The 25,280-nt window shown below is 44.5% G+C and overlaps 1 protein-coding gene across 1 annotated transcript in view; it reads right to left on the bottom strand.

Moving 5' to 3' along the window:
* Positions 1–25,280, bottom strand: part of RGS19 (regulator of G protein signaling 19) — a 42,730-nt gene continuing 17,450 nt past the window's right edge. Inside the window, exons 2-6 of the mRNA XM_032217232.1 lie at positions 17,541–17,689; positions 16,005–16,144; positions 7,900–7,974; positions 3,388–3,622; positions 1–773 (exon numbers count right to left, since the gene is read on the bottom strand). Coding sequence (XP_032073123.1) covers positions 585–773; positions 3,388–3,622; positions 7,900–7,974; positions 16,005–16,144; positions 17,541–17,570 — 669 coding nt within the window. The 5' untranslated portion in view covers positions 17,571–17,689 and the 3' untranslated portion in view covers positions 1–584. The remainder of the gene's footprint in view (positions 774–3,387; positions 3,623–7,899; positions 7,975–16,004; positions 16,145–17,540; positions 17,690–25,280) is intronic.

Below are 25,280 nucleotides of genomic sequence, written 5' to 3'. Positions count from 1 at the left end.
AAACCTGAACATACTTTTTATAACGTCTGAACTTCTCTTAATTCCATAAACATTGCTCTAACCGCAGTTTCCACGCCAACTGTCCGAGATTTGTTGCATCTACAAGGACAGCATGGAAATCATTCTTAAATCAACATGGAAGGAATTTAAAAAAACAAACAAAACACAAATCCAAGAGTGAGATCAAAACATCCAGGAGATATGGGCTTTGGCCTGTTTCTTCTGCTATGTGACCCCAGAGGTCTAGATCCCAGTCCGTTGCTGGTTACTTGCTCCGTTCTGCATTCTCCATCTCTAGGCCCACATTCTGTAATGGAAGTAGAAGCCCAAGTTTGGAGTTCTTGATGGCGGCTGGCACCGGCCCTTTTCTGACGGAAGAAAAGCGGGCAGAAAGTTGTGGAGTCACCTTTCCAATGACAGGACTATTGTCTGTGGCCAGAACTCAGCTGGGTTATGTCTTCAGTCTATTTTGTTCTGTAAGCTCATTTGGGAGATTTTTTTTTTAAAGAAGAGTGGGGAGGGGAAAAACCAGTAACACCTGTTGTATCCTTCACTTGGTGTCTCTATCAATGGTACAGAAGGGCTTAAGACTCCGAAGATGACCGAGAGACACTCTGGAGGAGAGCTTTGTATATGGCAGAGTTCAGAAAACGGGGGTAGGAGTCTCTATGCATAAGCGTGTAAATCTGTAGCTGCGCATCGTCGAAGGTGTGCAAAGAGGGCTCCTGCATCTTGCGGTTGATGCCTTCGCGGACACGGGAGTCCAAGCTGACCTGAGAAAAAGGAAGAGATCGGGCAAAACACAAGAAAGATGATTTTGGTGAACTGTCAATCAAGGGAGAGTCAGTTGGGTCTAGAGGTTAAGGTTAAGAAGTCAGGAGATGGTGAATTCTAGTTCAGCCCTAGACATGGAAGTCAGCTGGGTGACTTTGGGCCAATCACCAGGAGACTGGGAGTTCTAAGATTTAGACATGAAAACTGGCTGGGTGATTTTGGACCAAGCACCAGGAGATTATGAGTTCTAGTCCTGCCTTAGACATAAAAGCTGGCTGGGTGATTTTGCACCCATCACCAGGAGACCGGGAGTTCCAGTCCCACCTTAGACATAAAAGCTGGCTGAGTGGTTTTGGACCAAACATCGGGAGACTGTGAGTTCTAGTCCCGCCTTAGACATGAAAGCTGGTGGGTGATTTTGCACCCATCACCAGGAGACTGGGAGTTCCAGTCCTGCTTTAGACATGAAAGCTGGGTGGGTGATTTTGGCCGAATCACCAGGAGACTGTGAGTTCCAATCCCATCTTAGGCATGAAAAGTGGCTGGTGGCTTTGGGCTATTCCCTCTTTTTCAACCCAACACAATTCCTAGGGTAGTTGTGGAAAAAAGGAGAGGAAGGAATTTGTCAAGAATTTTCTCCTTGGTCCTGGGTTGGTTGTCAATTTAATGATCACCCACCTATTAGTTCTTGTTCTGCCCTCATATGCTTCGGAGAATTAACTCCTATCCCTTCTTCTTTGTGAAAGCCACTTGAATATTGTATGACAGGTATCATGCCATCCCTAAGCCCTCCCTTCATTAGGGTAGACATATCCAATTCCCTCAATTGTTCATGCAATTTAGTTTCCAGATCCTTTTTCATTTTTGCTTTTCTCCATTATGGAGACGAGAAACGGAGGCAGTATTCTAAGTGTGGCCTCACCACTGCAGTATAAAGCAGAAATATCACTTCTCGTGATAATGGTGTTGTTACCCCTCCGTTATTGGGATGCGGTGGCTCAGTGGCTAAGATGCTGGGCTTGTTGATCAGAGAGATTAACAACTCGGCGGTTCGAATCCCTAGCGCCGCGTAACGGAGGGAGCTCCTGTTACTTGTCCCAGCTTCTGCCAACCTAACAGTTCGAAAGCATGTAAAAATGCAAGTAGAAAAATAGAAACCACCTTTGGTGAGAAGGGAACACTTTTGGCATTTGGTCATGCCGACCGCATGACCACAGAGACATCTTTGGAAAGCGCTGGCTCTTCAGCTTTGAAACGGAGATGAGCACCACCCCCTAGAGTCGGGAACGACTAGCACATATGTGCGAGGGGAGCATTTACCTTTATCCCTGTTAATGCAGCCTAGGACTGGCACTGGTTTTCTGAGATAAATAGATTTAGCCCTACTTTGACTGAAAATGTGTACCAGCTAAAGTCATAATCAAACGTGAAGGAATTTATACAGTGTGCATAATTATTAGGCAAGTTGTATTTTTGAGGATTGATTTTATTATTGAACAACTACGATGCTCTCAGTCAATCCAAAATATTAATAAACCCCAAACCTGAATATTTAAGGAAGTAAAAGTGATGTTTTTGGTTTTCTTCGAAGAATACCTACGTGTGCACAATTATAACTTAGTAGTGTGCAGAATTATTGCGCAACTAAATGAAAATGTTCCCATCTCACTTGTTTATTTTCATCTGTTAAAAGTGAGAATAATAAACAAACAATTCAAAATTTACGAGTAAACATTTAAAAAAAAAAAAAGAACAACTCCACCCTGTTGACTATTTGCAACAAAACGTTTTGATGGTTCTGTGATATTTTAGCAATTTCAAGGGTGCTGCATCTGTCTGAAAGACATTTTACCATGTTTGACTTTTCAAGAGTTAATTAAATCCCTTTTTGGCCCATTTTGCCTGAGGAAAAAAAGCTTGCCAAATAATTATGCACACCTTGATATAGGGGGTTGATCTCTTGAGGCCACACCCTCCCTTGTTACGCAAACACACATCACCTGATCTGTATCCACTATGCATTCCAATTTGGGAAAAACAGAATAACAGAGTTGGAAGGGACCTTGGAGATCTTCTAGTCCAACCCGCTGTTTAGGCAGGAAACCCTATACCACTTCAGACAAATGGATATCCAATCTCTTCTTAAAAATGTTCAGTTGTTGGGGAATTCACAACTTCTGGAGGCAAATTGTTTCACTGATTAATTGTTCTCAGTGTCAGGAAATTTCTCCTTAGTTCTAAGTTGCTTCTCTCCTTGATTAGTTTCCACCCATTGGTTCTTGTTCTGCCCTCAGGTGCCTTGGAGAATAGCTTGACTCCCTCTTCTTTGTGGCAGCCCCTGAGATATTGGAAGACTGCTATCATGTTTCCCCTAGTCCTTCTTTTCATTTATACAGCTTGGAGGTGGAAAATATGCATAAAAATGACTATATGGTCAAAACACTCACTTCCCTAATAATTACACACTTTACCCTGGAGTGAGAAAACCTTGGAAAAGTTTCTGGACTGCAAAGGGAAGGGGAGAAGGGCCCCGGGGACTACCAATTACCAACTGAGTGAAAACTGATATGTGAAACATTTTGGGGTGCGGGAATAAAATAAGAAAGGACATACCTCCTTGGGAGAAAGGATGGAGATGTAATCTTCATAGATTTCTCGTGCTTTCTCGTCGATGTCTCGCTTGTTGCATTTGCTTTTGAGCTCCTCGCAAGCTAACCAAAAGAGCATATTTTCCTCGCTGTATTCAGTCCGTAAGAACTCCCGAAACACGTTCCTGCCAGCTGGGGTTTTCATCAACTTGTCAAATGACTGAGACCAGACCTTGACTTCTTCGGTGGTGGGTTTGTTGCTGAAGTCACAGGAGCCACAATCCAGCAGAAACAAAGCAAGGTAGAGTGAGTCACAGTGGGAAGAAGAGGAGGAGGAAGAAATGTGTTATTGGAGCGAGATCCCGGTAATTCTTGCGCAATTTCTAGAGCGGTGTTTCTCAGTCTTGGCAACTTTTAAGACCTGTGGACTTCAACTCAAACAGTTGAAGTCAACTTCAACAGTTGGAAGTCCATGCATCTCATCTCATCCCATCTCAACTCAACCAGTTCAACTCAACAGTTAAAGTCGACTTCAACAATTGAAGACCACTCAACCAGTTTAACTCAACACAACACACCTCAACTAATTCCATCTCAACTTTCACAACTGAAGACCAGACAACTCAATTCGACTCAACCAGTTCAATTCAACAATACCACTCAACCAGTTCAACTCAATAGTTGAAGTCAACTTCAACAATTGAAGATCACACAACTCAACCAGTTCAATTAAACAACACAACTCAACCAGTTCAACTCAACAGTTGAAGTCAACTTCAACAATTGAAGACCACTCAACCAGTTTAACTCAACACAACACACCTCAACTAATTCATCTCAACTTCCACAACTGAGGACCAGATAACTCAATTCAACTCAACCAGTTCAATTCAACAATACCACTCAACCAGTTCAACTCCAATAGTTGAAGTCAACTTCAACAACTGAAGACCACACAACTCAATTCAACACAACCAGTTCAACAACTCAACTCAACCAGTTGATCGCAACAGTTGAAGTAAACTTACATAGTTGACGTCCACACATCTTAAAAGTTTATGAAGTTGTAAACTAGTGTTCTAGAGCTTTCATGCTTTCTGGAGGCTTTCAAAAACAAGCTACAGGTATTCCTCAATTTACAGCTATTTATTTAGCAACCACTCAAAGCTACAATGGCACTGTAAAAAGTAGCTTAAGATTGGTCCTCACACAATCATCCCAGTATCCCCACAGTCATATGATCAAAATCCAAATTTTGAGCAACCAGCATGTATTCATAATGACTGCAGCATCTTAAGAGTCATATGATCTTCCCAGCTGGTTTCTGACAAGCAAAGTCAATGGGGAATCCAGATTCACTTAACAAATGCAGTGATTTGCTTAACAACTGTGGCAGGAAAGGTCATAGAATCGAGCAAAACTCCCTTAACCAATGTCCACGTTAGCAACAGGGTCTTATTGTGGCTGTAGCAATAGTAATAGCAATAGACTTATATACCGCTTCACAGCCCTCTCTAAGCGGTTTACAGAGTCAGCCTTTTGCCCCCAACAATCTGGAGTCCTCATTTTACCCACCTCCAAAGGATAGAGGGCTGAGTCTATCAACTTTGAGCCAGGATCGAACTGCTGGCTGTGGCCAGATTCAATATGGCCTGCAATACTGCATTCTAACCACTGCGCCACCATGGCAATAGAAGGGTCCTCATTTAGCCCACCTCGGAAGGATGGGAGGCTGAGTCAACCTTGAGCCTGGTGGGATTCGAACTACCAAATTTCAGGCAGCTGGCAGGCAGCAGAAGTAGCCTGCAGTACTGCACTCTAACCACTGCACCCCCAAGGCTCTGTAAGTTGTATCTCCTGAAGCTTTCAGCAATACCAAACTCGCAGCTTACAAGGAAGAGAATGTCACTAGTGGAAATCTGACTGCCCTGCTGCTTTCCTGTCGATGATCTAAGCTATCTCTTCCAAAAATTTAATGCAGCTTCCTTTTTTGGAGCATGAATTAGGGTGAAAAACGTATTAAAATATCGCTTTCTTATTCCACCCTTCATTTCCTCCCGGACGGAGATGCCCGTCAAGTACTTTGAAGTTGCACTGATGTCAATGATGACATTTAGAGCGCTGTTAGTTTTGAAAGCTCAGCTCTTGGTTTAGGTCTCAAATGTATGATATATCCTTTCTTTATGAGACTGAATTCTCTTCCACAGTGCTCCAAAGGAGTCCTTTGAGCAGCCAACAACATGAAAGGGCCATCCATCAAGGAATCCATAAACACACTCCTTAAGTTCAACATAACTGCTCTGGATTTGTACAACACATTTTGTTGTGGCCTGCCAGCGGCCAGGAGAGTTGGCTGCAGAGTCAGACAGTGAGGAGGTTGGGAAGGAGCATGGGCCAGTCCTGGAGACTGGGGAAGGTGAGGACGAGGGCTCTGCGTCGGAGGCAGTGGTGGGGCCCAGGCCGTCTGGCAGTTCTCAGCTGCCTTCGGAGCTAGACAGCAGTGAGGCAGAGGAACAGCTGGAGCCTGTTCCCAGTGTGCGCATGCGCAGAGCTGCCAGAAGAAAAGTACGGCTCAGAAATCAGGGTCGACTTGGAAGTAAAGCCACAGGTGGACGGTGAATGACCCCTCCCATAGGAAATAAGAGAAGCAAAAGGGGAGTGGGATTTTATAGGCAACAATTTGTTCGTTAGTTCGTTCGTTTGAGGAGTGTGAAGATCTGTCCGTGAATCTCAGAGACTCTGTGCCGAGTCTTTCCTTGCATAGCACCCCATTTGGAAAATATTCACATGGCAGCTTTCCAAGCTAGATAAGGTCTGTGGTCATAAATTCACCTTTGAAAGACTGTTTGCCAGGCCTTTGCTGAATGTGAATGAGAGGAATTCACATTCGTCTAATAAAAGGGAATCTGCTTCGTGCTTTTTGGGGAAGCCTAGGTCGGAACACATTTCAACCAAACAAACAAACTGAGTTCACACAGACACAAGAAGCCACCATAAACCTAACCCCGATTCAAACCAAGCAAGCTTTTTAAGTGTTTTTTTTTTTCCTGTGAGACTGGTCTATCAGGGCAACTTGGGCTACCCAATTATGGGACCGAGCATACTGCTTCCGCTTTCTTAATCTCTCCCCTGGTATAAATGACAAAGTGAGGAGAGCCCGTGGCTTAGAGGTTAATACATCTACCTAATATGCAAGTAGCCTGGGCTCGAATTCCAGAAAGGGTATGGCTAGCGGACGAGAGCTAAATAACTTGAAATAGATCTATACTAGTCCCCCTTTATTTCTTTGTCAGCTAGTTTAATAGAAAGAAGGACCAGGGGAGACATGATAACAGTGTTCCAATATCTCAGGGGTTGCCACAAAGAAGAGGGAGTCAAACTATTCTCCAAGGCACCAGAAGGCAGAACAAGAAGCAATGGGTGGAAACTAATCAAGGAGAGAAGCAACTTAGAACTGAGGAGGAATTTCCTGACAGTTAGAACAATTCAACAGTGGAACAGAAATTGCCTCCCGAAGTTGTGAATGCCCCAACACTGGAAGTCTTTAAGAAGATGTTGGATAGCCATTTGTCTGGAACGGTATAGGGTTTTCTGCCTAAGCAGGAGGTTGGACTAGAAGACCTCCAAGGTCCCTTCCAAGTCTGCTATTGTATTGCATAAACATAAATTCAACACAAATAACTTTTTGTTTATTTGTATGCTGCCAAACAGCCTGTTCTGACCTAGGCTTCCCAAGATCATGAAGCAGACTCCTCGTCCCGATAACACCTCTTTTATTTAGGTTAAAGGGAATTCCTCTCCATCAAAGTCCTGGCAAACAGTCTTTCAAAAGATTTCACAACGACAGACTTTTATCAGGCTTGGAGAGCTGCCAGGCTGATATCTTCCAAACTCCACGCTGTAGCAGCAATTACTTGGCAAGAAGCCAGGAACAGATCTTCACTCTATTGAATTGAACTCATGGTCTCCTGCAAACTCCCCTCCCCTTTCGCTCCTCTTTTATTCCCTATGGGAGGGGCCATTCATCGTCCGCCTGTGGCCTTCCTCCCAAGTCGACCCTTGTTCTTTAGCTGTTCCCTTCTCCTGGCAGCTCTGCACATGCACACATCAGGAACAGGCTCCAGCTGTTCTTCTGCCCCACTTGATGTCTGACTCCGAAGGCAGCTGCTAACTGGCATACGGCTCTGGCCCCCACTCTGCCTCCGACACAGAGCCCTCATCGGAGCCTTCCCCAGACTCCAAGACTGGCCCATGTTCCTCTCCCCAACCTCCTCACTGTCCGAGTCTGCCGCCAACTCTGCTGGCCGGCCACAACACTGTCAACAACTCTTGGCGACTCACAAAATCCAACCCCAGTAAAAGCTTAGCATGTCGTGCAAACCCCCTTCCGGCCAGATCTTCATCTGGCCTGGTTGGTTAGGATTGCGGTGTGGATGCAGCCCGAGGTGCAGCCCGATTCAAGCAGATTGTGCGAATGCCGCCAGCCAAGCAGAAAGAGAGTCTCATGCAAATAAATAAATAACTAAGTAAAACTCACCAGGATTCACAGTTTGGAATGGTCTCCAATTTCGTTTCGCGAGATGCTCTCCAGGCCCTTTCCCGGTCTTCATTCCTAATGATGCGAAAAGAAAAGAGAGAGAGAGAGAGAGGGAGAGAGAGAGAGAGGGAGGGAGGGAGAGAGAGAGAGAGAGAGAAAGAGAGAGAGAGAAAATAAGATGAGAAGTGAAACTTCTTCAAAAGAAAAAAAAAACAATTTTGGACTTCAGGCCTGCCACAATTTCTACCATTCATTTTCTATTGTGGGAAAATGAAAAATGGGATGGGGGGATTATATGAAGTTGGGTGATAGGTAGCCATAATAACGTTTTTTTCTAGAAAGCCAAGGTCATCCATTGTCTCTGCACCTGGCCGGAACTGGATGGGTGGACTCTATCAAAGTCCCGGCTAACAGTCTCAAGAGATTTCACAACGACAGACTTTTATCAGGCTTGGAGACCTGCCAGGCTGATATCTTCCAAACTCCACGCTGTAGCAGCAATTACTTGGCAAAGAGTCAGGAACAGATCTTCACCCTAATGCATTGAACTAATAGTCTCCTGCAAACTCCCCTCCCTTTTCGCTCCTATTGGAGGGGCCATTCACCATCCACCTGTGCCTTTACTCCCTTGCTCCTTAACCATTTCTTTCTCCTGGCAGTGGAAGATTGGACCATGTGATGGACTTGCGGCGTGGGGGGCAAGATCTTGAACTTTCAACTGGGTGGGGAAAAACGGGAAGCTTTCAGATTCGGGTTTTCCCAGCTGTGCCAACATGTCTGTCTTAATAAATTGGAACTTTGAGGAAGCTTTTCCCTCTGACTCTGATTTACTTTCGGATGTTATTTGGAACACCAATTGCCTCCTGAAAAAAAAAAGCATTTTTGGGACAACCATGACCTGGATGACTGACCTTTAAAGACCTTTTAGAGAAAATAAGAATTTTGGAAGACAATCTGAATCAAGCACTGTGGCCTTATCAATTATAGGTAGTCCTTGATTTACAACCTTTTGCGTAGTGGCCACTCAAGGGCACTGAAACTAGTGACTTAGGATTGGTTTGCAAACTTAAAGACCATTGCAGCATCTCCAGGGTCAGCTGATCAAAATTCAAGACACCTGGCCACAGATTCACATTTATGATGGTTACGATCTTCATGACAAGCTAACGGAGAAGCTAGGTTCACTTCACAACTGGGCTACTAATTTAGCGATTCACTTATGAACGGTGGCAAGAAAGGTTGTAAATTGGATGAAACTCGCTGAACAACTGTCATGCTTAGCTGTTGTGGCCCGGCAGGAGCCGTTGGAACTGCCACCAGACTCCGACAGCGAGGAGCCTTATGAGTCGGCCCTGGAGGATGTGGAGGACCCTGGACAGGGTTCCGACTCCGAGCAGGGCGCAGAGAGACTGGTTGGCCACCAGGTGGCGCCTGAGCCTTGGATCAGTGGGGAGGAGACAAGAGAAAGTGATCCAGAAACCACCCGTGAGTTGTTCCGGGATGCACGCCGTCGAAGGGCCACTCGGCGTCAAGAACAACTACGTAATTACAGGAGGCAATTACGCTCAGCTGATGCTCATTAAGCTCCTCTCCAGATTATAAAAGAGACTGCTTGTGCCACGCCCTTCTTGCAGAAGTCAACGTTAGGGTCTAATGAGAAACAAACTTGGCAGGCTGGATTGCTGCCAGAGTTTGTTTGCATTGCTGCCAAGGTTTGTAGGACTTGCTGCCAAAGTGCTTATCTCTTTGTTGATTTGGCTTTCAGCCAACAAGAGTCTGGACTTATTAAAAAAGATTCTCATTTACGTTTGTTTCGGCTTTCGTTCCTGGACGGAGGAGGGTCAGAACACTTAGCAACTGAAGTTGTGGGCTCCATTGTGGTCGTTAAGTCGAGGACTAACTGAATAGCTAGAATAGGGTGTAGTGATTAAGGCCCCAAGCTGGAAACCAAGGGACTGAGTTTTAGTCCTGGTTTAGGGTGGGGAATTCTGGAAACATCTTCAAAGTTGCCAAGTTTGAAAAACACGGACCTAAGCGAAGGATTTCTCAAGCAATTGCAGATCTCAGGAAAGAGAAAACAATCTTCTTGGGTTGATTAATAGCAAGATTATATTCTATTCTATTTATATTCTGTTCTATTTATTTATATTCTATTCTCTACCTATTCTATTCTTTTCTCTACTTGTTCTATTCTATTTTTATTCTATTCTATTCTCTACTTGTTCTATTCTATTCTAGTTATATTCTATTCTATTTATATTCTATTCTATTCCTATTCTATTCTATTCCTATTCTATTCTCTACCTATTCTATTCTTTTCTCTACTTGTTATTCTATTCTATTTATTTATATTCTATTCTATTTATATTCTATTCTATTTATTTATATTCTATTCTCTACCTATTCTATATTCTTTTCTCTACTTGTTCTATTCTATTTTTATTCTATTCTATTCTCTACTTGTTCTATTCTATTTATATTCTATTCTAGTTATATTCTATTCTCTACCTATTCTATTCTTTTCTCTACTTGTTCTATTTTTATTCTATTCTCTACTTGTTCTATTCTATTCTTGTTATTTTCTATTCTCTACTTGTTCTATTCTATTTCTATTCTATTCGCTACCTATTCTATTCTCTACTTGTTCTATTCTATTTCTATTCTATTCTATTTCTATTCTATTCTATTTCTGTTCCATTCTCTACGTATTCTATTCTTTCTATTCTCTACTTGTTCTATTCTATTTCTATTTTATTCTATTCTATTTTCTACTTGTTCTGTTCTATTCTATTTCTATTCTATTCTCTACTTGTTCTGTTCTATTCTATTTCTATTCTATTCTATTTCTGTTCCATTCTCTACGTATTCTATTCTTTCTATTCTCTACTTGTTCTATTCTATTTCTATTCTATTCTATTCTATTTTCTACTTGTTCTGTTCTGTTCTATTTCTATTCTATTCTCTACTTGTTCTGTTCTATTCTATTTCTATTCTATTTCTATTCTATTCTATTTCTGTTCCATTCTCTACGTATTCTATTCTTTCTATTCTCTACTTGTTCTATTCTATTCTATTCTATTTTCTACTTGTTCTGTTCTATTCTATTTCTATTCTATTCTACTCTATTCTATTCTAAAAAGCAATCTCAGGAAGTTGCAAAATCAGTTGAAAATGAGAGCATCAAATTCAACAGGAGGTTGCTCAATTAAGCAAAGAGAAACCAAACAGGCAGCCATAGCCTTGGTTATACCCAGATGCCCAATGTGCTAATTGCACCAGAGAATAATTAATTTTCTGCAACTGGAACCCGAATTAACCGGCGGATGATGTGGCTCCTGGGGTTTTTTTTCTGCCTGAATTTTGAGTCTGGTTTGATTTGGCCAGTAGATGTCAGGGTAACCTCAATGTTTAGTCAACCAGGAAGGAGAAGTTGGAAGTCTAGAGACAGGAGAACATTTCCACTTGCATTGTCAAGTAGAGGTAAGTCCTCAACATACAACAGCTGTTTAGTAACTGTTTGAAGTTACTAGTAACACTTTGTAAAGCCTTAGTGAGACCACACCTGGAATACTGCATCCAGTTTTGGTCACCACATTATAAAAAAGATGTTGAGACTTTGGAAAGAGTGCATAGAAAAACGAACAAAGAGGATTAGGGGTCTGGAGGATAAAACATATGAAAAACGGTTGCAGGAACTGGGTATGGTTAGTCTAGGGAAGAGAAGGACTAGGGGAGACATGATAGCACTCTTCCAATATCTCAGAGGTTGCCCCAAAGAAGAGGCAGTCAAGCTATTCTCCAAAGCACCTGAGGGCAGGACAAGAAGCAACGGCTGGAAACCATATAATATTCATTGTTCTTTCTCCTGTTTCCTTGCAGACGTTTCATTACCCAACTAGGTAACACCATCAGTGCTAGTAAGGAGTGCCGTTTGCTGTCAGTTTATAGTCTGGTGACTTGCCTGTCGGTGTTGGGTCTTAAGAAATTCTTTGGTTGGGCTATTTGCTGATGGTTCTTTGGCTGTTTCTAGATTGGGGTATTGTTTACTTGATTGTTGGTCTGACATTAGCCTTGATGATGTTACCTAGTTGGGTAATGAAACGTCTGCAAGAAAACAAGCAAGCTCAGAGAACACGAAGGACCCCTTAGATTCCACAAAGAAGGAGGAGTCAAGCTGTTCTCCAAAGCAGTGGTCATCAACTGTTGGTCCGTGAGAAAATTTTGGTGGTTGGAAGAAAAAATTATGTGCATTTTTATATTGAACTAAATACTATTCCTTTTTTTTTTTTTTTTTTTTAATCATCTTAGTGGTCCATGGGATTTTAAATTATGAATTTAGTAGTCCCTGCGGTCCAAAAGGTTGGTTACCTCTACTCCAAAACACCTGAAGCCAGGACAAGAAGCAATGGATGGAAATTAAACGATGAGATATACGGTTCCACCACAAAACCGTGTTCGACTAAAGCGAGCTCGACGAAACCGCGTAGCTGACGTCATCACAGTGTGACAAAAAAAGCACGCTGTAAACGCTAAAGCTAAAATTAACCCCTAAACCTAAACCTAACCCCCCTAAACCTAATCCTAAACCTAACCCTAAACCTAACCCTAAACCTAACCCTAAACCTAACCCTAAACCTAACCCCCCTAAACCTAATCCTAAACCTAATCCTAAACCTAACCCTTAACCTAACCCTAAACCTATCCCTTAACCTAACGCTAAACCTAATCCTAACCCTTAACCTAACCCTAACCCTAACCCTTAACCCTAACCCTTACCTTAACTTGAATCGGCTTGCTTTCAAAGCGCTATTTAAAGCGCCCCTTTTTCTCCGCGGTCGCTGTTGTCGCCCTGCTGATGACGTCAGCGACGCGGTTTAATCGGGCGCGCTTTAGTGGAGCGCGGTTTTGTCGTGCCATGGAGATATACAACCTAGAACTAAGGAGGAATTTCCTGACAGTGAGAACAATTAATCAGTGGAACAACTTGACTCCAGAAGTTATGAATGCCCCAACACTGGAAGTCTTTAAGAGGATTTGGGGATTAGGGAAAAGACCTATAGATCTTATTAATAAATTTCTGTTGAGAGCTGGTTATAAAAGGTATAATCTCTTTTGGGCCTGAACAGAGGAGAGGTGAGATAAATAGTAAACAATTTTTAGTTAACTACAATAATAATAAGGAAATGTTGATGGATAATATTTAATGATATATACAGGTGTGTTGTACTAGTAAAAGTAATTCGGACAGAAGCACTAATTTGTGAGTTGGAGGAGGGGAAAGGGGAGGGAATGTTAGATATCCTACTAATTGACTCTCTTTTAGAATATGTTATAAAGATGTAAAGTTATGGTAGACTCATTGAGATTGTGAAAGTATGCCAGTAGATGGTTGTGTCTTTAAATATAAATGATTTTAGAAAAAAACAAGTTTAAGTAACTGTAATCCAATACTGTGATAGTAAAATACATAAATTCTAAAATGTACAACTTAATTTGAATGAAGTATAGGTAATGATTGTGGAAGAAACGCACGTTATCTGTACCAATGGACGCGCTTTCTACAAAATGTAACGAAAGATGATTCGCTTTTTCTTTCTTTGCGAGTGTAATAAAAACAATTAAAAATCTTAAAAAATGAAGAAGATTTGGGGCAGCCGTTTGTCTGAAATGGCATAGGGTTTCCTGCCTAAGCAGGGGGTAGGACTAGAATTAGAATTAGAATAAGTTTATTTATAGGCCGCCCTTTTCCCTGAGGGGACTCAGGGCGGCTAACAACTTATATGGGAGGGGATACATACAATGACATATAGCATAACATGTAATTAAAAATAGAACAACATTCATTCAACATTCGGGTGGGGGCGAGTTATGATCTTTACCCCCAGGCCTGACGGGATAGCCAGATCTTGAGGGCTGTGCGGAAGGTCTGGAGGGTGGTGAGGGTACGAATCTCCACGGGGAGGTCGTTCCAGAGGGTCGGAGCAGCTACTGAAAAGGCTCTCCTCCGCGTAGTTGCCAGCCGGCACTGGCTGGCAGATGGCACTCGGAGGAGGCCTAATCTGTGAGATCTGATGGGTCTCGAGGAGGTAATTGGCAGGAGGCGGTCTCTCAAGTACCCAGATCCACTACTATGAAGGGCTTTGTAGGTGGTAAGAAGCACCTTGAAGCGCACACGGAGGTCAACAGGTAGCCAGCGCAGCTCGCGGAGGATAGGTGTTATGTGGGCGAACCGAGGTGCACCCACAATCACTCGCGCGGCCGCATTCTGGACTAGCTGAAGCCGCCGGATGCTCTTCAAGGGCAGCCCCATGTAGAGCACGTTGCAGTATTCCAGCTCAAGGATCCTTCTTCAAGGATCCTTCCAACTCTGTTATTCTATTCTATTCTATTCTAATTAAGATTGGACAACGTGTTTTCCTTTACACCAGAGTAAGATCATCTCTGGCCCCCTCCATTTGGGCCACTTAAAGCTCCTGTCATTTACCGGAGAACTCCATTCTAGCATTCCTGCACTACGGAAAAATCCTTGCTATTTATGAGCATTGAAACTTAAAAGCCAGGGACAGGCGAGGGGATTAAATGCACACTGAGCTAGGAAATGAGGGCATTTCTTAGAAAACCCCACAAACAAATTAGCCAGGAGGGAATAACTCTAAATTTAAAACACTTAGACCCCGGAGCATGCAGAGAACGGGACGCGTTTTGCAAAGTGTAAATAGGAGACGCCATCTGTTTGCGACCGTGTTTAAGAGTCGCTTTGTTAAATGCACCAAGCAAATAAACACCGCTTAAGCCCAGGGTGGATGGCACAGGAGGATAAAGGGACTAGTTCAGAGGTGATATTCAGCCAGTTTGGACCGGTTCAGGCAAATCAGTAGCGGAAATTTTGTGTAGTTTGGAGAACTGGCAAATGCCATTTGTAAACTAGCCCCTTTATCCCTCTTCATTTATCCATCTCCGTTTAGAGATGGATATATAAGATAGAAATTGACATATCTAACTAGATCTACCTATTTCTATCTCTATCTATGTGTATGTGTGTGCGCATGCGTGCGCGCGCGCACACACACAGATATATGTGGATGGGCCTATCACGCATGCAATGGCCAAATTGAGTAATAGTGTATAAAGGCAGGTATCTCTTTAATGGCTTTTACACTCTAATGATGTTAACAATGGCTAATGAAAGTTTAGTGAGCAATATATTTTAAAGTTTTGGAGATCACAATGTTTGTTTCTTTTATAACTACACCTGGAACTCACATTTTTAGGACAATTCACAATATAGTGTGTTTGTGTGTGTGTGTATACATATAATTCACAATATAGTGTGTGTCTATCATCTATCTATCTATCTATCTATCTATCTATCTATCTATCTATCTATCTATCTATCTATCTATCTATCTACCTACCTACCTACCTACCTACCTACCTACCTACCTATCATCTATCTATCTATCTATCTATCTATCTATCTATCTATCTATCTATCTATCTATCTATCTATCATCAGCTGGTCTTGTTGTATTCGGGTCTTTTCCCATGTAAGATTGAGATTATCTTGGCAACCCAAAACCCAGCCTGAAGATGGCGAGCCAAGACAATCTCAATCTTACACGGGAAAAGACCTGAATACAACAAGACCAGGATATATATATATATATATATATGTGTGTGTGTGTGTGTGTGTGTGGTGTTGGTGTGTGGTGTGTGTATCCTAGGGTGGAGCTGAAAGGCAAAAGGGAAGCAGTATACTCCCTCCCCTATTTGGCCATACCAGTGCTTTGACAAAACTCCTAATCATTCCCCTGGCTCAGCTGGTAAGAGAGGAGAGCTTGTGGCTTAGAGGTTAATATAACTGCCTAACATGTAAAATAGCCCGTTCAAATCCATCTCTAGCTGGCCATCAGAATCACATCCTAAGTATCCCCACAGAGGGTTCATTAAGTGACCATTGTAAGTCGAGGACTTCTTGCAAGGCACACAGAGCCCTGGTGGAGTTGTAAAGCCGTGCACGTGTGCGTGTGTAGAAGAGCAGGCCAGGTGCCAGGAAACAGCTGAACGTCCCCCCCCCCTCACCGCCCCCTGCGGGAGGCACCTACCAGGAGCAGCTGCAACAGCAGCACCAGCACAAGCAGCAGGGGTTGCCCCGTCGGTGGTTGCTGGCCCTCCGCAGTGCAGCTGGAGAAGTCTCATGCTGGGACATTGGAAGGGGTCTGTCCGGGTACGGCGGCTCTGGGTACTGCAAAGGGGAGGAGCCAAACAGAGAGGGTGAGGAACAAGGCGCCTCGGCCAGCAAACTCCTTGCGAGGCCTTGCAGAGAACATTCAATCAATTATTTCCTTCACACTCACTCACTCACTGATTCATTCACTCACTCATTGACTGACTGATTCAATCATTGCATTTATTCATACTCTCACTGATTCATTCACTCGCTCATTGACTGACTGATTCAATCATTGCATTTATTCATTCTCTCACTGATTCATTCACTCGCTCATTGACTGACTGATTCAATCATTGCATTTATTCATACTCTCACTGATTCATTCACTCGCTCATTGACTGACTGATTCAATCATTGCATTTATTCATACTCTCACTGATTCATTCACTCGCTCATTGACTGACTGATTCAATCATTGCATTTATTCGTACTCTCACTGATTCATTCACTCGCTCATTGACTGATTGATTGATTCAATCATTTCATTCATTCATTCTTCACACTCACTCACTCACTGATTCATTCACTCGCTCATTGATTTGATTCAATCATTGCATTCATTCATACTCTCACTGATTCATTCACTCACCAATTCATTCACCAATTGGGTGACTTTGGGCCAATCACCAGGAGACTATGAGTTCTAGACCCACCTTAGGCATAAAAGCCAATTGGGTGACTTTGGTACCAATCACCAGGAGACTATGCGTTCTAGTCCCGCCTTAGGCATGAAAGTCAATTGGGTGACTTTGGTACCAATCACCAGGAGACTGTGTTCTAGTCCCGCCTTAGGCATGAAAGTCAATTGGGTGACTTTGGTACCAATCACCAGGAGACTGTGCGTTCTAGTCCCGCCTTAGGCATAAAAGCCAATTGGGTGACTTTGGTACCAATCACCAGGAGACTATGCGTTCTAGTCCCGCCTTAGGCATGAAAGTCAATTGGGTGACTTTGGTACCAATCACCAGGAGACTGTGTGTTCTAGTCCCGCCTTAGGCATGAAAGTCAATTGGACGACTTTGGTACCAATCACCAGAGACTGTGCGTTCTAGTCCCGCCTTAGGCATGAAAGTCAATTGGGTGACTTTGGTACCAATCACCAGGAGACTGTGCGTTCTAGTCCCGCCTTAGGCATGAAAGTCAATTGGGTGACTTTCGACCAATCACCAGGAGACTGTGAATTCTAGTTCCGCCTTAAGCATGAGAGCTGGCTGGGTGACTTTGCACCAATCACTAGGAGACTCTGCAGGATGTGCGGGATCTAGGTTGCATGTGTGAAACCGTTCCCCTCCTCCCCCCCGCCACCGGTCCAGGGCCCCAGAAAAGGTGGGGACCACTTCCCTCCAAGGCACAGTTTGAAATGCTAACCTGGTTTTGTAAACGACCAGAGTTAGGATCAACAGCTTACCTGCTTCCCCACTTCGCAAACGGTCGGCATGGGGAGCCCTCTTCAGCCCTTCTGGCCCACACTGGGTACTTATTCCGAGCCCAAGGGCTAGCCAGACGTCTCCGTGGCCCCTGCCCTGCCTAGGGGAATTGCAGCTTAGGGAAGAGCCCCTGCAGAAAGCAAAAAACATTGCAGTGGTTAGTTAGTTAGTTTAGTTTATTAGACTTGTATGCCGCCCTATTCCCAGGGTTACAAGGATAACTTCCTGTGCTGGTCTCCCACGCCTCCCTATCCAAATTAAGCCTCGCATTCGAAAATTAGAATTAGAATAACAGAGTGGGAAGGGACCTTGGAGGTCGTAACACCTATCCTCCGCGAGCTGCACTGGCTGCCTATTGGTCTTCGGATATGCTTCAAGGCGCTAGTCGTCACTTATAAAGCCCTTCATGGCATTGGACCTGGGTACTTGAGAGACCGCCTGCTGCCAATTACCTCCAATAGACCGATCAGATCCCACAGATTAGGCCTCCTCCTAATTCCATCCGCCGGCCAATGCCGGCTGGCGACTACCCGGAGGAGAGCCTTCTCTGTGGCTGCTCCGACCCTCTGGAACGAGCTCCCCGTGGAGATTCGAACCCTCACCACCCTCCATGCCTTCCGCAAAGCCCTTAAAACCTGGCTGTTCCGACAGGCCTGGGGCTAAAGAGCTTTTGCCCCCCTCCTCGAATGGAATGGTTGTTGTGTGCTTTTAAATTGTGTATTGTTTTGTTCGTCTTTTTTATCCCTTATCTGTATCCCCTTCCCTGACTTGGATTGTGAGCCGCCCTGAGTCCCCTTCGGGGAAAAGGGCGGCATATAAGTGCAATAAATTCAATTCAATTCAATTCAATTCTTCTAGTCCAGCCCCCTGCTCAGCCAAGAAATACTAATAAGGCTGCTAAATGTACTTCTGTTGTGATCTATTTCCACTTCAAAGGCTGCTTTTCACTCAGATATAATAAGAACTGGCATATACCAATTCAGACAAATAGTTGTCCAATCTCTTCTTAAAAAAACCTCCAGCGTTGAAGCATTTACAACTTTTGGGGGCAAGTTGTTCCACTGAATAATTGTTCTCACCGTCAGGAAATTTCTCCTTAGTTCTAAGTTGCTTCTCTGCTCGATTAGTTTCCACCAATTGCTTCTTGTTCTACCCTCAGGTGCTTTGGAGAATAGTTTGACTCCCTCTTCTTTGTGGCAACCCCTGAGATATTGGAAGATTGCTATCATGTCTCCCCTGGTCCTTCTTTTCATTAAACTAGACATACCCAGTTCCTGCAACTGTTCTTCATATGTTTTAGCCTCCAGTCCCCTAATCCTCTTTCTTGCTCTTCTCTGCACTCTTTCTAGAGTCTCCACATATTTTCTACTTGTGGCAACCAAAAATTCATTCACCGTATTTTAAAGCAGGGGTCCGCAACCGGCAATACGTGAATTAGCACCGTGCCACGGCATGCCAGAAACCGGGCCGCATAAACAAGCATAGCCCCCTCCGTGGGATGCAGGCCGCGTGCAAAACCACACTCCCTTCCCTCCGAGGAAAACCCCCTCTCCACAGGAATGGTCCCTGGTTACCCAAAAGGCTGGGAGCCGCCATTATGAGCCGAGGTGATGCAGTGGTTAGAGTGCAATACTGCAGGCTACTTCTGCTGATCACCTCCAGAAACCATCACAAAAGTCTTCCTAAAAATTAAACCACTGATGATGTTACCTAGTTGGGTAATGAAACGTCTGCAAGAGGACTATCCAATTCAGAGAGCACCCAGGAGCCCTAATTTAAGCATAATTGGGAAATCATTTCATTTAGCTATCAACTGTCTTCTCAATTTTGTTAAAGGAGATATTTTCAACTGCCAAATGCAGCTTTGAAGATCAAACTTTAAGTCCTAATACTCTATGTTGCATCGTAAGCAGGGATGAAATGTTACCGGTTCAGGCCAGTTCGCCCGAACCGGTAGTAAAAATGCTACCGGCTTACCGGAACCGGTAGTAAAAAAATTCTTTAAAAAATAAAGAAAAAGTTCCAACGATCCAACAAAAGAGGAAACATTTCTCCTTTGGTTTTTCGTTTGTTTGGAGAGCCCTCTGCCAGCAAGAACGGAGTTGGCCCCCTTTTCCACCTGGATGGCCTCCTGCAGTCCTCTGCCAGTGGAAACGGAGCCCAGGGGGCCTGTGTGTGCCCCCACCCACCCCCAGATCTAAGCCCCCCGCACAGTCTACGGGCCTTGAGTTGACACCCCTGATTTAGACAGTTTAATAGGTAGTCCGTGACTTACAATCATTTGTTTAACACGTGTTGCGAGTTACACCACCACTGAAAAAGTCTCTTACAACAGGTCCTCACATTTACGACCACGGCAGCATCCCTATGGTCACACAATCAAAACTGGGCAGATGGCAAGCAGGTTATTTATCACGGTTGCAGCATCCCGCAGTCACTTGAACTCCATTTGCGACCTTCCCAGCTGGCTTCTAACAAACAGAGCCAAGGGAGGAAGCCAGATTCGCTTAGCGACCGCCTGGTTTCCCCCAAGGACTGCAGCGATTCGCTTAGCAACGGGGGCAAAAAGTTCATAAAACTGGGTCAAACTCGCTGGGCCACCTTGTGACCTCTAGGCTGGAGTACTGCAACGTGCTCTACATGGGGCTGCCCTTGAAGAGTATTCGGCGACTTCAGCTTGTCCAGAATGCAGCCGCGCGAGCGATCGTGGGTGCGCCTCGATTCACCCACGTAACACCTATCCTCCGCGAGCTGCACTGGCTGCCTGTTGATCTCCGGGTACGCTTCAAGGTGCTAGTCGTCACCTACAAAGCCCTTCATGGTATTGGATCTGGATACTTGAGAGACCGCCTGCTGCCAATTACCTCCACTAGACCAATAAGATCCCACAGACTAGGCCTCCTCCGAATTCCATCAGCCGGCCAGTGTCGACTGGCGACTACCCGGAGGAGGGCCTTCTCTGTGGCTGCTCCGACCCTCTGGAACGATCTCCCCGTGGAGATTCGCACCCTCACCACCCTCCAGGCCTTCCGCAAGGCCCTTAAAACCTGGCTGTTCCGACAGGCCTAGGGCTAAAGACTTGCAGCCCCACTTCGAATGGTATGATTGTTGTGCTTTTTAATTGTGTATGGTTTTTATGCTTTGTAACTTGTCTGTTTTTCCCCTCCCTTGAGTTGTGAGCTGCCCTGAGTCCCTTTCAGGGAAAAGGGCGGCATACAAATAAAGCTAAAATGAAAATGAAAATGTTGGCCTCGGTTGCGGTCATAAATCAAGGGTGGCGGTATTTCTTTTGCCTGCTTAAAGTATCATAAACATGACACTGAATAAAATATAGTTGCACCGCAGCCAGGAAGAAAAACAGACGGATTTTGCATCAGCCGTTGCTCAACATCATTCAACAGGCCCCTCTCAGTTGTTTTGGGAACGGTTCCCAGATCTCGAGGTAGCACAGCTAGCCAAGTAAGGAGGTCTTTGCTCACACAGGTTGCCTGGAATATTTTTTGGTTTTTCAAAACGATGAATACGAGGGCAACAACAATAAGGAAGTCTTCAGGGGGGAGGGGGGGGGAAACAAGGAAGTCCAGTCGCCTTCTGTAAAAAGCACCTTCGGAAGAACCACGACCTGGACGACTGAAAATCTCTACGGACTTTTTAGCTACACAATTTGGGATGAAGACCTTTTGAATGGTGTTGAGTGGATTTCCAGAGGGGTGGAAAAAAAATGCAGACTACAGGAACCAGGAGCATCACTCAGGTGACCCTGAGGACAGAGATAAACCTCCAGGTAGCCTCAATGACTCTCTAAAAGGGATTCCACCACAAATCCGCGAAGCCCTTATCCGCGGAGACATAAGCGCGAAGATTAATTCGCGCCGTTCGAAGCGCTAAGGAAAAATGCGACCCTACCGCGATGACATAATCGCGGAGGGCAAATCCGCGCATTCCCAAGCACTCAGTACCCTAAACCTAACCCTAAACCTAACCCTAAACCAAACCCCTAAACCTAATCCTAACCCTTACCTTAATTGAAATTGGCTTTCTGCCGCGGCGCCGTTTTAAAGCGCCCTTCTGTTGCCGCGCTGTTGTTGCGGCGGTGATGACGCGCGGTGATGACGTCGCGGCTTTAGCGACGCGCTTATGTCTCCGCAGATAAGGGCTTCGCGGTTTTGTCGTGCCACGTCTAAAAGGATGCAAATGACCAGCTGTCTGCAAGGAGTAGAAATCCTTCCATTCCCCGCCTTCCAGTCAGAGCTGAAGAAGCTTCTTGGATGAGAAGTGAAACATCTTCCAAAACACAAGGAAGCCTCCTTGAAAAAAAGCACCTTTGGGACAACCACGACCTAGATGACTGAGAATCTCTACAGATGTTTTAGCCATACAATTGCGGGCCCTCGGAGGAGAGCCTTCTCGGTGGCTGCTCCGACTCTTTGGAACCAGCTCCCCCCCGGAAATCCGGACCATACTCACTCTGATGGCCTTCAGGAAAGCCGTAAAAACCTGGCTGTTCAGGCAGGCCTGGGGCTGTTGACCAGACTGTGGAGATCCGGCCCCGAGTAGAATGAATTTATGAGGGATTACTGTTGTTTTAAATTGTATTGTTTTATGTTTTTTATATTTTCTTTGTAAGCCGCCCGGAGTCCTTTGGGATTGGGCAGCAAATAAAAGCTTTAAATAAACAAATAAAATAAATGAACACCTTTGGAAGGGTGCGGGAGTAGGAATGGATTTCCAGAGGGGAAAACTGCAGGCTACAGGAACCAGGAGCACCACTCAGGTGACCCTGAGGATAGAGATAAACTTCAACTACTCTACAAAACGGGGGTGGGGAGGGGGTCAAACTCAAGGACCACGGGCCAGATCCCGTGGCACGACAAAACCGCGGTCCACTAAAGCGCGCCCGATTAAAGCGCGTACCTGACGTCATCAGCAGCGCGACAAATACCACCACGGAGAAAAAAGGGCGCTTTAAAAAGCGCTTTTAAAGCAAGCTGATAAACGTAAAGGTAAGGGTTAGGTTTAGGGTTAGGTTTAGGGTTAGGGTTAGGTTAAGGGTTAGGTTTAGGGTTAGGTTTAGGGTTACGTTAAGCGTTAGGGTTAGGTTTAGGGTTAGGTTTAGGGTTAGGTTTAGGGGGGTTAGGGTAAGGTTTTCGCGTTAATTTTAACTTTACCGCTCACAGCGTGATGTTTTCGTCGCGCTGTGATGACGTCAGGTACGTGCTTTCGTCGAGCGCGCTTTAGTCTACCGCGGTTTTGTGGTGGAACCCCAGATCCAGCCTGCTGAGTGCTTAGATCTGGCTCACTGGGCTGCCCTGCTCTCAAAGGATGAAAATGACCAGCGGTCTGCAAGGAGTATAAATCTAGAGCTGAAGAAGCTTCTTGGATGAGAAGCGAAACGTCTTCAAAAAGACAAGAAAGTCCAGTTGCCTCCTTGAAAAAAAGCACCTTTGGGACAACCACGACCTAGATGACTGAGAATCTCTACAGATGTTTTAGCCGTACAATTGCGGGCAACGCAGCCAGCTACTCTCTTCTCAGTGGCCACAGCGGAAGGAGTCGCTGTCCCCGCCGCCGTGATCCTGGCCCAGGAGAGTATTTTCCTTGCACGCGCAAGAAAGAGATGAAAGAGAAAAGGGAAGAGAGAGAGAGAGATAGAGAGAGAGAGGGAAATGAAAGAGAGCTGGAAGGAGAGAATGGGAGAGAGGGAGAAAGAAATGAAAGAAAGGTGAAGGGAGAGAATGAGAGAGAGGGAAAAGAGAGGGAAACAAATCGGGGGAAAGAAAGGAAGAGAAAAGAAAGAAAGAAACAGAGAGAGAGAGAGAGAGAGAAACTAACTTTCTCAGACCTATGATGAAAGCAATGGCAAGCTAGATCTCTTGCCAAGAAAACTGCAGTTTGCCAGAAGGCACAAATTGGAAGCAAGTCTGATTTTTTTAAAAAGAAAATAACAGGGCACAAAAAATGCATCTGGAAATAAGATTATTTCTAATTTTGGATAACATATTATATTGTCAAACTCAAAAGAAAAAAAATATATATCCTATTGTTGTTAGTACAATCTTGCCAGCTTCTATCAACTTAGAGTTCACTATGAAAAGGTTACAGCGAAGCAATTTCCTACAATTAATAACTTTATTGTGGATTTGCTATCGTATTCAATGAGAAAGAAAGAAAAGAGGGAAAGGGAAGAAAAGCAAGAAAGGAAGGAAGAAGAGAAAGGGAGAGGAAAATATAGAGAAAAACAGAAATGAGAGCGAGGGGGAGAGAAGAGAGGGAGACCCTATCTCACAGAAAACACTGAGCCATGAAACCTGGGTAGGCATGTGGGGGGGGGGGAAGAATGCCATGTGACTGGGTGGGAGTGATGTTGAGTTGGCCACACCCACCCAGGTTTTGTGGCTCCTGGTGTTTTTTCTGTGGGAAACGGACCCAAATGCCTCTTTCAGTGTTTAAGGTTGCTCACCCCTGTGCTATACTATGCTTCAAGAATTTAAAGTTTAATAACATTTATATGCCGCCCAATCCCATAGGACTCCGGGCGGCTAACAATATAAAAAATCAAAAAGAAGAGAAGGAAAGAAAAGACAGATTAAAAAAAAAACACCATGCACTCCGTTCTAAGTGGGGCTGGACCGTATTTTGGAGTCAACAGCCCCAGGCCTGCCGGAACAGCCAGGTTTTAGTGGCTTTACGGAAGGCCGAGAGAGTGGGAAGGGTCCGGATCTCTGCGGGTAGATCATTCCACAGGGCCGGGGCAGCTACAGAGAAAGACCTCCCCCGAGTAGTCGCCAACCGGCATTGCCCGGTTGACGGTACCCGAAGGAGGCCCAATCTGTGCAATCTTATAGGTCGTTGGGAGGTATGTGGCAGGAGGCGGTCCCATGGGTATCCAGGTCCCAAGCCATGTAGGGCTTTAAAGGTAACGACCGGCACATAAATTTTATTTATTTGTAATTAGAAATAAATATTTCACAATATATAATTACACATTGTTTTTGGGATTAATCACTATGCTTTAATTATGTTCAATTTATAACAATAAAAATACATCCTGCATATCAAATATTTACATTACGATTCATAATAGTAGCAAAATTACAGTTACGAAGTAGCAGCAAAATAATTTATGGTTGGGGGTCACCATAACATGAGGAACTCTATTAAAGGGTCGCGGCATTAGGAAGGTTGAGACCCCACTGCTCTGGAGTATAGGATGCACCTTCGTTTTTGGGGAGGAAAACAAGTGACTTATGACTGTGTTTCACAGTTAGGAGCACCTTGCAAGCATCCCCATGATCACGCGATCAAAATTCAGATGCTCGGCAACTGGCTCATACTTATGACCGTTGCTGGGTACCGAGGTCATGTGACCGATCCCCTTTGGTGACCTTCAGACAAGCAAAGTCAATGGGGGAATCAGATTCACTTCCTAACCAAGGTTACTAATTTACCAACTGCAGGGATCCACTTAACGATGGCGAAAAAGGTCCTAAAACGGGGCAAAATTCACTTAACAAAGGTCTCACTTTAACGACAGAAATGTTGGACTCACTGTAGACGACAGGAATGAAGAAAAGAGCCCGAAACAGCCTGCGGTGAAAACTGTGCAATGAGAACAGAATAGAAGGGCAGAGTTGGAAGGGACGTATGTTTGCACCTTGGAGAAGTGGCGGGATGGAAAAAATTCACAATGGGGAGAACAAATCTTCCGTTTCTCCAGCTTC

Source organism: Thamnophis elegans, chromosome 5, assembly GCF_009769535.1.
Source record: "Thamnophis elegans isolate rThaEle1 chromosome 5, rThaEle1.pri, whole genome shotgun sequence".
NCBI classification, from domain to species: Eukaryota; Metazoa; Chordata; class Lepidosauria; order Squamata; family Colubridae; genus Thamnophis; species Thamnophis elegans.
The sequence above is the reverse complement of the archived record's forward strand: the minus strand, read 5'-3'. Positions and strand labels throughout refer to the sequence as shown.